General features: G+C 42.3%; 1 protein-coding gene across 1 annotated transcript; it reads right to left on the bottom strand.

Annotated features, from left to right (window-relative positions):
* Nucleotides 1-447: 447 nt before the first annotated feature.
* LOC137253749 (ATP-binding cassette sub-family F member 3) lies at nucleotides 448-10,583 on the bottom strand. The gene is made up of 10 exons (XM_067791175.1): nucleotides 10,199-10,583; nucleotides 10,035-10,143; nucleotides 3,942-4,104; nucleotides 3,667-3,887; nucleotides 2,814-3,461; nucleotides 2,560-2,733; nucleotides 2,309-2,489; nucleotides 1,938-2,247; nucleotides 1,784-1,875; nucleotides 448-789 (listed from the first exon to the last, which is right to left on the bottom strand). The coding sequence occupies exons 1-10, from the start codon at nucleotides 10,269-10,271 to the stop codon at nucleotides 634-636; spliced, it is 2,127 nt and encodes a 708-aa protein (XP_067647276.1). The 5' UTR covers nucleotides 10,272-10,583; the 3' UTR covers nucleotides 448-633.
* Between the last annotated feature and the right edge of the window lie 1,323 nt (nucleotides 10,584-11,906).

The raw sequence follows: 11,906 nt of genomic DNA, 5'->3' as shown, positions 1-11,906 counted from the left end.
ATTCTGACCCCCTAACCCGCTGAGAAAGTAGACGTATTCTGCAAAAATTTAGAGGGCCGAATCGCCCTTTTTCTCACGTTTATCTGTGCCTGTTCACAAAAAAAAAATTTCAGAGTAATTTTGCTGATGCTAGCTTTGATCTGATTTAGGTATTAAAATGTTTTTTAAAAGAAAGAAAAAAACAAATGATCAATGCACGTAAGAACTCGCATATGGGGATTCTTCATATTCTTACCCCATTTTGATAGTTTTGTCTAGAGAACTGAGTAGCATGATGTTCTATTCTGGCGTACTTGTTTGTTTGAGAGTAAACACACCTTCCTCTTAACCTCTTTGTCCTCCACAATACATAAACATATTGGAAAATATATACATACAAAATTTGAACACGGTAATTTAGATCAACAATCTAAAGTATTGTGTTCTATTAAAAAAAAACAATAAGAATCCTTATAGCGCTTATAGCTTTTTTTTAATTTTATTTTTTCTCTAGCATGAATGTATTTATAATAATTTATATGCAATTACAAAATATCAATATTAATGCAGTAGTTTACATTTGCCATGCAAACACATACATACATATACTACAATGAATGATGAATTAAATTCAATTTGAATCTAAAAACCAATTTAACTGTTCGCCGCTTCAATCTCCTTGTAAACTTCACGTTTGTATTCATCTAAGCCACCTTCCATAGCGCGAACTGTACGATTGCCGCATACCCAAAGTTCTTTGCAAACCACCTTGATAAGTCGCTCGTCGTGAGATACTAAAATAACTCCACCCTGTAGAAATATGGAAACTGTGTATTTGACAAAAAAGGCGATTTGAACTAACGAAAGTTTGGTATAATTTCTGTAATCATCTCTGCTCAACTTGCTGTACGTGAGCAGTGTTGAACGCAAAAAATAGTTATTTGTAGCCTCACTTGAAACTAGGCCCAGCTGTTAGGAAACGAAAAAATGCTTCTGGATCTTTGCGTAAGTACTACGACAGTATTTATTTATGACAAGCTTGGAAGCGAGAGGACAGCGCAGGCTCGTCACGGTACACTGACTGTGTTGGTGACCATTTTCCAATCGACATTTCATGCTTGGGTTTCTTGATGTAACAGTGATTTGTGTCATCCAACAGGTACTCAAGAATTATCATCAAAATCCTCTTCCCTGATTCCAAGCAAACCAGCCGTTTCAACAAAGTTGGGCAATAAATAAGTTGGTTTGGGAGGCGTTGTTTCGGCATTACAGCTAGAAATATAAGGGAATATTTTCCGTGCAAGTGAAAACTTTACCTATTACCATTAGTATCCAATCAATTATATAAAAAAAATATTTCTGCAGCCTTCAAGAAATATATAGTTGTCAAGATGATATCCCACATCATTGCAATTTTTTAAAACCAACTTTTGAGCAATTGTGAAGCTTATGCTTCTCGAGTTGATCCCCAACATCATTCTAAATTCATTTCCATCCTCTAGTTAAAATCCCACATTGTATATTTTAAAATAAAAATGAAGTTTACCAACTCTGTCAATACCCAACCACTACAGACTCTGAGCAGATAAGGGTGCTGGTCTCCTTAATTTTCTTTACATCAAATGTTTGAGTTACGGGAAATATTTAATAAAAATTGCACTGTCGCTGGCAAATCACCACTTGGCAGTTAAAAATAGTTTTAGGTTTTCCTTCTTCATTGTTAGCACTCTGGCTGTGAAATATACCAGACTTTCGTTAAGTCTGACTGATTCATAGGTGTTGCAAATTGAAAAAAAAAAATTACCTTAAATGCATTAATCGCTCTGCCTAAAGCGTCGATGGTTTCAATATCTAAATGATTTGTAGGTTCATCAAGTACCAGAAAATTGGGATCAGCTAGGAAATATATATACCAATACTAGATGCTCAAATTCTCTATATTTTCTCAAAACACTCACCCATGCACATTTTAGCTAAAGCAACACGTGATTTCTGGCCTCCTGATAAACTGGCAATGCTCTGTAAAGCCAATTGGCCTGATATGCCAAAACTGCCCAATTGACGGCGATACTCTTCGTCAGGTCGTCCTGGAAATAATTCAGCCAAAACTCCCACACAAGTAGTGTTCATATTCAAGTGATCGACATGATGTTGTGCAAAATAACCAATGCGCAGACCGCGATGGGATATGATACTACCATAAATGGTCGTTAACTGACCGACAATAATTTTGAGTAGTGTCGTTTTACCAGCGCCATTCTCACCGACCTGGATTTTAAAAATTAGTGATAGTGGCAATACAAGAAAACTTGTAACAAAAATAACTTACAATACAAATGCGGGAATCAGAGGCTGCGGATAGGTTAACATTTTTGAAAACGGGCAACGGATCGGTGTCCTTGTACCTAAATTCAATATCTGATAAAGCCAAAACCGGCGGATTTAATGGTTCAACATCAGGGAATTTCAGTTTAACTTCGACTTCCTTTTCAACGGGTTTCAATTCGGGTCTTTAAACCGGGAAAAAAAATACAAAGCAAGTTTAGTCAAGCTTAAAATACAAAAAACATAAAAACTTACAGCTTTTCCAACATTTTTATTTTTGATTGTACAGATGAAGCTCGATTGGCATTGTAACGGAAACGATCGATGAATTCTTGAACGTGCGACCGATGTGCCATTTGCGCTTCATATTCGCGACGTTGAGCTTTCATTTTTTCGTTCTTTGTCTTTTCAAATTGCTCATAATTACCTCTATATAATTATGTAAATTATAAATTGGTTAATTAGAAAAGCAACAAAACATATTTGATCAACTTCATACAATCACTCACTTGTAAGCTTCCAACATCTGGGAATGTAAATGTATTATATCCGTTGGCACAGTTTCCAAAAAGTTACGATCGTGAGAGACAACCAATAACATTGTCGGCCATGATTGTAGATAATTTTCCAACCAAATTATGGCTTTAATATCCAACATGTTTGTCGGTTCGTCGAGCAACAACAAATCAGGTTTTGAAAATAGTGCACGAGCCAAAGCTAAACGCATACGCCAACCACCTGAAAATGACTTTGTCGGTCTTTGCTGCATTTCAGCATCAAAACCTAAGCCACGTAAGATAACCGAAGCACGGGCTATTGCCTTATCAGCTTCGATATTCTGCAATTGTGCATAAACTTCGTTTAGTTCGGCACTTAATTTTGTATCCTGTATACCGCTATTCAATGTGGTAATTATTTCCTTTTCGCGAGTCAATAGACGATTACGCTCCAAATCACATTCTAAAACGCTATCAACAGCTTTTGTATCATTACCCACCACTTCTTGTTCAACATGTAGTACGCTTATGTGTGATGGTATAGCCAATTGCCGATCTGAGATCATGCGTAGTAAAGTAGTTTTACCCAAGCCATTGCGTCCGACTAAACCGTAGCGCCGCCCACATGATAACAACAAATTAGCATTTTGTAAAAGTACTCTGAGAATGGAAAATAATTGTATACAGATACGTTTTAATAGAAATAACCGTAGTTGACAATATAGTGCTTTCTTTTTTTGTGGCGAAATATTTCTTTTTCCTCGTATACAGTGTGTAATTTTAATTCAGTGTAAAAAGTGGAGAAAAAACTGCATATCTGAGCAAAATAGGAGTGGGGGAGGCAAAGGGTTAGAGCGATACATACTTGTCGCCAAATGCCAAATCAAAGTTTTCAATTTTTATGTCCATTGAACGATTGGTTCCTTTTTGTTCCATTTTTGTATTTTTCTTGCTCATCACTTGTGAAGCTGTGGCAGTTTGTAACTTAACAGGTGCAGCTACGGCTGTTTTATTCACATCCTGCCGCTTTTCCTGTTTTTGCTGTAGCTTTGCTTCTGCCTTCTCCAATTTCTTAGTATCAACTTTCTGCACAACAGAAAAATGTAAGCTATTTTTTCAAATATCATACAAACAACTTACCGATCCACCATCCTTATTAGAGAGCCATATACTATGCATATTCTTATCAACATTCTCCATTTCTTTAGCCATTTCGGCTATATTAACAGGGGCATTTAGTACTTTGTGTTCCACATTTTTTGTATTCTTTTTAATAATATTAAAAAACTGTTCGCATAGTTCTCTGCAAGAAATAAATAGAAGAAAATAAATGTATTTAGTGTATGGTATTTAAACATCAAGTATACTATAATTCTGAGTCCTTAATATTGTAACGAATTTACTGAAATTCCGCTTATTTCAAATCTTCTGCTAACGTTCGATACGCTAAACTGTTGAATAAATAACTCCAATATTGAATAATGCAAAAAGGGCCTTTATTAAAGTACTTCACAATAACACTTATACTTCGCTACTAATAGCTTGCTTAAACCAAACTGATTTATAGCTCAAATGAAACTCTACTTTCAATTTAATACTGCTATGGCTCGCTAGATAGCGTCTTAATCGAAACTGTTCGATAGCTTAAATCAAACTGAAATCCAGCGCCTCTACATTTGCTGCCTTTTATACTCTCTGATTTCAACGTTCGCATCTTCTAGGCGCTTCCAGAATCTACTAGTTGCCATCAGCTCTCAAACTTCTCAGCTGTAACTACAATTGCACGATATTATAGCTTCTCTCATTGCATACTGTCAGGAGTATCTCAGATATATGCATTTGTTTGTGCATGGTTTCTCCGCTGCTCGTATACGTACATGGTACATATGTGTAGACGCAATTATTGTTTCGTTTATGTAGATACATAATGATTGAATTATTGATGTGAATTCACGTCACTGCTTAGCATCGGCTTAGGGATGGCAGCACCCCTTAGTTTTGCTAATATTCGTAACAATATGTTTTGGATTGCTAACACTACGGAGGAGCTGCGTGCAGACTAAAATGAGCCAACAGAAATTTAGATTGGAATAGGGGTTTACAACCCCCTCAAGAGGTTGCCAGCGCAAATTCATAGCTTTGCTAACCTAATCGTCATCCATTTTATTTGGCAGTCTAATACAAATTCCTCACAAAAGCAGGGGATTAGATGACTTAGGAGGTTAAATGTGGTAATATGCAATCTTTCCCCAGATAGTGCGGCAGCACTTAATGGGGTTATTTACCGAAACGTACAGATAAATATCAGGAAAAAGACTATCACCATCGATAAAACTCTCTAAAACCAACGAGAAATCTCCTTATCGCGTCCCATATATAGTCGCCAAGCCTAAAAACTACTCACTGGAAGAAGCTACAGGCCTGCCAAAAGACTGCTCTCAGAACCACCACGGGCTGTCTTCTTATGTCCCCAGAACACCATCTATGTACATAATGAGGCGAGAATACTCCCCATTAGGGAGAGAAATTAGATGCTAACTAAACAGTTCCTGTTGAATACCCAGAAACCTGGGCATCCCAACAAGCATCTGATTGATTAGCCAACACTGCCCGGGGGCTTAAGGAGTCATCTCCGTAAGCATTATGAGGAAATACGGCACCTGAGAACTCAGCCGTATGAAGCCAAAAAACACAAGCAGGACGTAGTGAACTCCACAAACAGGCGTCGGACCTTTATGCCGGGAATTACCCGGTGAATCCAGTACTCAAAACTTGCGGAAGAGGAACGCACACTCCCCAGGGAAACACGAGTCACTCTAGCTCAACTTCGATGTGGATATTGTAACAGATTAAACTCTTACCAATCCAGAATCAACCCAGACCTACAAAATGTACGCCCTGCTTGCAATGTGTCCCCACATGACACCAACCATCTCTTTAATTGTAATGTGGAACCAACGCCCTCGCTTCCCAAGGCAGTCGGTTCTATGTACCGGAGCGACTCGGGATTTTTCCCGACCAAGGACTGTCATTTCAGTGTGACCCCATTTAATTTGTTTCGTCCCTCCCACAAATTGTCATCCTCCCAGCAGCTCCTTGCAGCAGGACTGCTACATATTCTCTTACGCCGGGAAGGTATCGAACCCAATCCGGGTCCGTCTCCTGACCCCGGTCCTGAGAAATGGTTTTGCTGCATTTGCCAGAAAAGAATCTTTTTAGGACGGTCATACTTTGTTCAGTGTGTCTCGTGCAAGGGATGGTTGCATCGGACAGGTTGTTCTGTGCTTGATCCCAAAACCCGACGTCCACGTAACTTTTATAAATCTTTTGTGGCTCCTTGCTGCTCACGCCTAAGGGCGTCCCGTAGTCTACGCCTAAGCGCCCCTCCACTACCTTCCAGCAGCCTCGCTGCTCAGCAAGCCACAACAAGTACCCGCTGCTGCTCGCGCCCCACGGCGCCAACAACTCAAACAGCTGATACCACTCATAACTACTACCTTCGTAGTAGAGCTGGTAGCAATGCTGAGCATCAGCCCCTGCCCCCGTCTTCTTCTTCCCCCCTCTCTTCTGGCAGCAATCGTGCAGGTCAGGGAAACAGACTCTTAGTCCCTACCTCCGTTTGCACCGTCTGACAGCACAGAATATATAGGTTTGCGACATCCGCTCAATGCAGCTCCTGCCTTGGGTGGTGCCACTTTCCTAGATGTTCTGGTCTCCGCGACGGCAACCCCTCGACGGGTTTCATCGCGCCATGTTGCCAGGTCGCTAACCCAAATCATCCGGGTACCCCAATGCTTGCCCAAGGGCGTCCAGTCCCAAGGCCACAACAGCAATTGCGTCCTGGCCTTCCACAACCTAGGCGTAGTCACCCCTCACTTACCCCTAGAGTGGCGACGTCACCCCTCATGCACTTCAGAATTCTGCAGTTAAACTGTAATGGACTAACTGGGAAGATTACGGAGATAGTCGATTTCATGAAGCGGCACAACATCCGCATTGCTGCGATTCAAGAGACTAAACTCACAGCAAGATCTGCATTGCAGACCTGCTCTGGGTATAATGTCCACAGGAAGGACCGCGAGAGCGGAAATGGAGGCGGCCTCGCGTTTATTATACACCACTCTGTGCAATATCATATATTTGATCCTGGCATCGACCGCAGGGACAATGTCTTAGAACGTCAAGGCCTATCTGTCCGGTCAGGCGATGCAAATCTAGAAATCATCAACATCTACATCCCTCCTGTCACCTGTTGCCCCAGTGGATACCGCCCTAAAATCGAGGCCTTACTCACTGGCAACAATCGCATTATCTTAGGCGATTTCAATGCCCATCAAGACCTATGGCATTCAAACTTGCGGGCGGACAGTAGGGGTGAGATGTTGGCGGATCAAATAGAAGAAACGACGTTCTGCACAGTAAACGGAGACGCCCCCACACGTATGGTAGGAAGCTGTCATAGCTCGCCAGATATCTCAATCGTGAGCGCAGAACTCATAAACTGCGTCAACTGGCAGCCGATGGTAACATTGGCATCCGACCACCTGCCCATACTTATTTCGTTCGAGCGTACCGCCGACTTCATCGTCACCGAAAAACGCACTTTCATAAACTTCAAAAAAGGAAAGTGGGAAGAATATACATCTGCAACAGACAGCAGCTTTGCTGCCCTCCCTATCCCGACTGAGGCCCGCCAAGGGGAGCGTGCTTTCCGTAAGGTCATTGAATCCGCCTCGGCACATTTCATTCCCGCCGGGAGAATTCCCGAAATCCGGCCCACTTCCCGGCGGAGGCCGCGAGCTTAGCGAGAGAACGCGACCTTATAAGACAGCTTGATCCCAAATAAGGGATATAAAGCAACGCATCAGATTGCTTGTGGACGAACACAAGCGGGCGAAATGGGAAGAGCACCTAAGAGGTTGTAACCTCTCTACCGGTGTAAGTAAACTTTGGTCCACCGTAAAGTCCCTATCGAATCCGACTAAGCACAAAGACAAAGTTTCCATCGCCTTTGGCGATAAGGTGCTGTCGGATGCGGAAAAATGCGCGAGCGCTTTCTGCCGACAATATATAATGCATCCTACGGTCGACAAAGATAGACGGAGAGCCAATAGACACGCACATAAACACAAACTCAGCGCGTCACCAATCACCATCACCGCTAGAGAGGTTGGGGACGCCATTGGTCGCGCTAAACCATCCAAAGCAGTGGGCCCAGACGGCATAGCCATGCCGATGCTTAAAAACCTAGGGAAAGAGGGTTTCAAATATTTAGCGCATGTCTTCAACCTGTCCCTCTCCACCTTTGCCATACCCGAGAAATGGCAAATGGCCAAGGTGGTCCCGCTACTAAAGCCTGGGAAACCAGATAACGTAGGTGAGTCATATCGTCCGATATCTCTCCTATCGCCAGTGGCAAAGACGCTTGAAGCCATTTTGCTCCTTTATTTCCAAGCACATTTGCAGCTAGCCCCTCATCAGCATGGCTTCAGAAAACTCTATAGCACTACCTCCGCGCTAAATGTCATTAGCACCCAGATAAATTGCGGTTTGAATCAATACCCCCACCATAGAACAGTACTCGTAGCGCTAGACCTATCAAAAGCCTTTGATACGGTCAACCATGGCTCATTACTGCAAGACCTGGAAGGGTCTACCCTTCCCCCATGTCTTAAAAGGTGGACCGCAAATTATCTGGGTGGTCGGCAGGCATCGGTGCAATTCAGAAACGAAACATCAAAACCAATGAGAATTAAACAAGGGGTGCCACAGGGTGGTGTCCTATCCCCACTTTTGTTTAATTTCTACATATCTAAGCTACATTCACCACCGGAAGGAGTCACAATCGTTTCCTACGCCGATGACTGCACAATAATGGCCACAGGCCCAGGCCCAGAGATCGATGAGCTATGCAATAAAATAAACGGCTATCTCTCTGATCTCTCCAGTTTTTTCGCCTCGCGAAACCTGGCATTGTCACCGACTAAATCTTCCGCGACCTTATTTACAACATGGACGCCCCAAATGTCGACCATATTGAACATCCACGTCGATGGCACTACGCTACCGACTGTCCTACACCCCAAAATCTTGGGTGTGACGTTTGATCAGGATCTACATTTTGGTGCGCACGCAACCGCAATTGTTCCGAGAATTCAGAGCCGTAATAAAATCCTCAAATCCCTTGCTGGCAGTACCTGGGGAAAAGATAAAGAAACGCTCATAACCACATACAAAGCAATTAGCCAGCCGATTACGTGCTACGCGTCACCCATATGGTCGCCAAGGCTAAAAACTACCCACTGGAAGAAACTACAGGCCTGCCAAAATACTGCTCTCAGAATCGCCACGGGCTGTCTTCTTATGTCCCCAGAACACCATCTACATAATGAGGCGAGAATACTCCCCATCAGGGAGAGAAATGAGATGCTGACCAAGCGTCGGACCTTTATGTCGGGAATTGCCCGGTGAATCCAGTACTTGAAGAAAAATATCCAGAACTCGCGGAAGAGGAACGCATACTCCCCAGGGAAACGCGTGTCACTCTTGCTCAACTTCGTTCTGGATACTGTAACAGGTTAAACTCTCACCTATCCAGAATCAAACCCGACATACAAAATGTATGCCCCGCTTGCAATGTGTCCCCACATGACACCAAACATCTCTTTAATTGTAATGTGGAACCAACGCCTCTAACACCCCTTTCCTAATGGTCCACCCCTGTTGAAACGGCAAGTTTCCTTGGACTCCCGTTAGAGGATATTGATGACAATTTGTGATCGGTCGCGGCTATTAGGTGGGGCGAGCATTGCTACAACAACAACAACAACACCCCTCTCATTATGGTCCACCCCTGTTGAAACAGCAACTTTCCTTGTACTCTCGTTAGAGGATATTGATGACAATTTGTGATCGGTCGCACCTATTGGATGGGGCGAAGCACTGCTACAACAACAACAACAGCCTCCTTATCGCAAATCTTTCAGTTCGCATCGCGATACGGAATAACACTTTCATAAGCAAAACAACTTCTTTTCATTCTGGTTAAAGCTAGAAACATTGTTCAGAAGTGTTTGGAGCGCACTGCCCTACTAAATGTTAGATCGTACTTATGCTAAATCTAAAAGTACTCCCGTACGATCTTCATCTAGATAAAGCAGGGCATTTACAAAAAATATATACTTAAAAAAACATACAAGCACATAAATACGGATGTATGTATACCAATCTAACCTTATATCTTCTTCGGATTTCTCTATATTGATACTTTGCAGAATATCACCCACAGCATCATATATATCATCGGAAGTGTCGAAATCATCTAAGCTTCCGCATAGAACACCTGCAAATAAATTTTCTATCATTAGCGATACTTATCATAATACAGCTGCACTTACCCTCCACATAGTCCTTGAGCTCATTATCAATAGCTGGAAACTCACGTTCTAAAATATCTGTGAACTGGCTCATATTGCGGAGTGTCTCTATTCGGCTCTTATATGAATTCCAAGAACTCTGCTCTATATACCACAAAAAGAAAATATTCCCCAAGTGGACCACGAAAATTCCTCAATGTTGCACCCAAACAAATTTTTGGTTGCACTGTAGTCTTCTGAAGTTTTCTACTTCTTTGCGAATTGTATTATGGTTTAAAGCTGGTATTGTCCACATTAAACTCGTGCAACTAAAGTATTTCCTCACAAATTGCATACAATTTAATTAGTAAACCCGTCACACAAAAAATACAAGAACAGTCAATGGACAGAAATTTCACCAGCTGTACCATAACAATTGTCAAATGTCAATCGTGCAGAGTGTTGCCAGCTCAATGCGACCTCCGCAGTCTATCCAGTGTTGAAGGTGGCATAAATTAAATTATCAAATCTATCACATTTCTAATTGGAATTTGAGCTTATATAAAATTCACATAGGCTTATTTTCTTCCAATTTTCGTCAGGCTCCTTGTACTGCCGAGGGAGAAACCCCTTAGAAGGGGATTCAAGGGGTTGTGTAGCGCAATATATAGCTTCTCCAACCCAATTGTCAACCTCACCTTCGAGCGGCGAATCCCGTTTCATTAACAGACGAGGCTCTGGCGACCCCAAGCTCCTCATGGAACTTGGGGGTGGGGAGGGAGGGATGGCCTGAAGGTTTAATGTGGCCATATAAATCGTTCCCGAGATGGTCGGGCCAGCACCTTAATGGTGCTGTGTTACCGGAGCGTATCGGATCTGTATCCGACAAAGGACCATCACATCGATAACACTCCCCAAAGCCTTCGGGGAGTAACTAATCGCTACAACAACAACAACAACAAACCCCTTAGAAATTTTTTTATAATTGAAAAAACTGGAAAATGGCCACCAATCCTTACCAAGGAGTGCCCAGTTTCTTCCTTCTTCCTGTACTTGCATAGGTGGGTTCCGATAAAAATTCCTTCTGGGCAGGAAATCTGCCTCCAAGAGAGCCACTGGGCCTTGGTTCGTTGACAAATGTAAATGTCTACAAAAAGCTCACACACCATTATTCATTAATAAATGACGCCTGATCACCTTCACGGTTTGGGCCTTTGCGTAGCAAGTAACGCCAGCTATTCCTGTTTCGCGATAGCTGACTCCAATAGAAACCATCGAGGGAGATCAAGTCTTCTTCTACCTGCCTCTCCCAACTCAGTGAAAGTCTGCACTTCCAAATACGGAGAGTTATCGTTGTTGATGGTCCTTCGCGGGATATAGAACCGGTATGTTCCAGTAACAAAGCACCATTAAGGTACTAACCCGACCATCTCGGGAACGATTAATATAGAAATACGTTCTTGGTCGGAGCGACTTTGTCCATTCGCATAACACGGGCTTTTATTCGCTGCACTTCTTCTATAAATCTTTTGAACAACTTTTCTTTCGAGCATTCATACCGTCTCATTTGATACCACAGGAGCCATATTATCTTCTCTAGACACCATCTACGACTACGGGCCATCAGGGTTGGTATGACTTATATAGCGTGATTTTTGTCTCGGGCCGACTTTACTTTTCAATTTCCTACTCAGTCCAAAGTAGCACCTATTGGGAAGAATAATTATACATTTGATTTCTAAGTGGCTGT

The sequence above is a fragment of the Eurosta solidaginis genome, chromosome 5, assembly GCF_040869045.1.
Source record: "Eurosta solidaginis isolate ZX-2024a chromosome 5, ASM4086904v1, whole genome shotgun sequence".
Classification (NCBI taxonomy): domain Eukaryota; kingdom Metazoa; phylum Arthropoda; class Insecta; order Diptera; family Tephritidae; genus Eurosta; species Eurosta solidaginis.
The sequence above is the reverse complement of the archived record's forward strand: the minus strand, read 5'-3'. Positions and strand labels throughout refer to the sequence as shown.

Bases quoted from the DNA above. Each gene is read 5' to 3' on its own strand.
- LOC137253749 (XM_067791175.1), bottom strand. From the start codon at position 10,271: ATGAGCCAGTTCACAGATATTTTAGAACGTGAGTTTCCAGCTATTGAT. The intron at 4,105-10,034 runs GTTAGATTGGTA...TATTTCTTGCAG, and splicing joins AAATCCGAAGAAGATATAAG to AGAACTATGCGAACAGTTTT. The intron at 3,462-3,666 runs GTATGTATCGCT...TTCCATTCTCAG, and splicing joins GATTTGGCATTTGGCGACAA to AGTACTTTTACAAAATGCTA.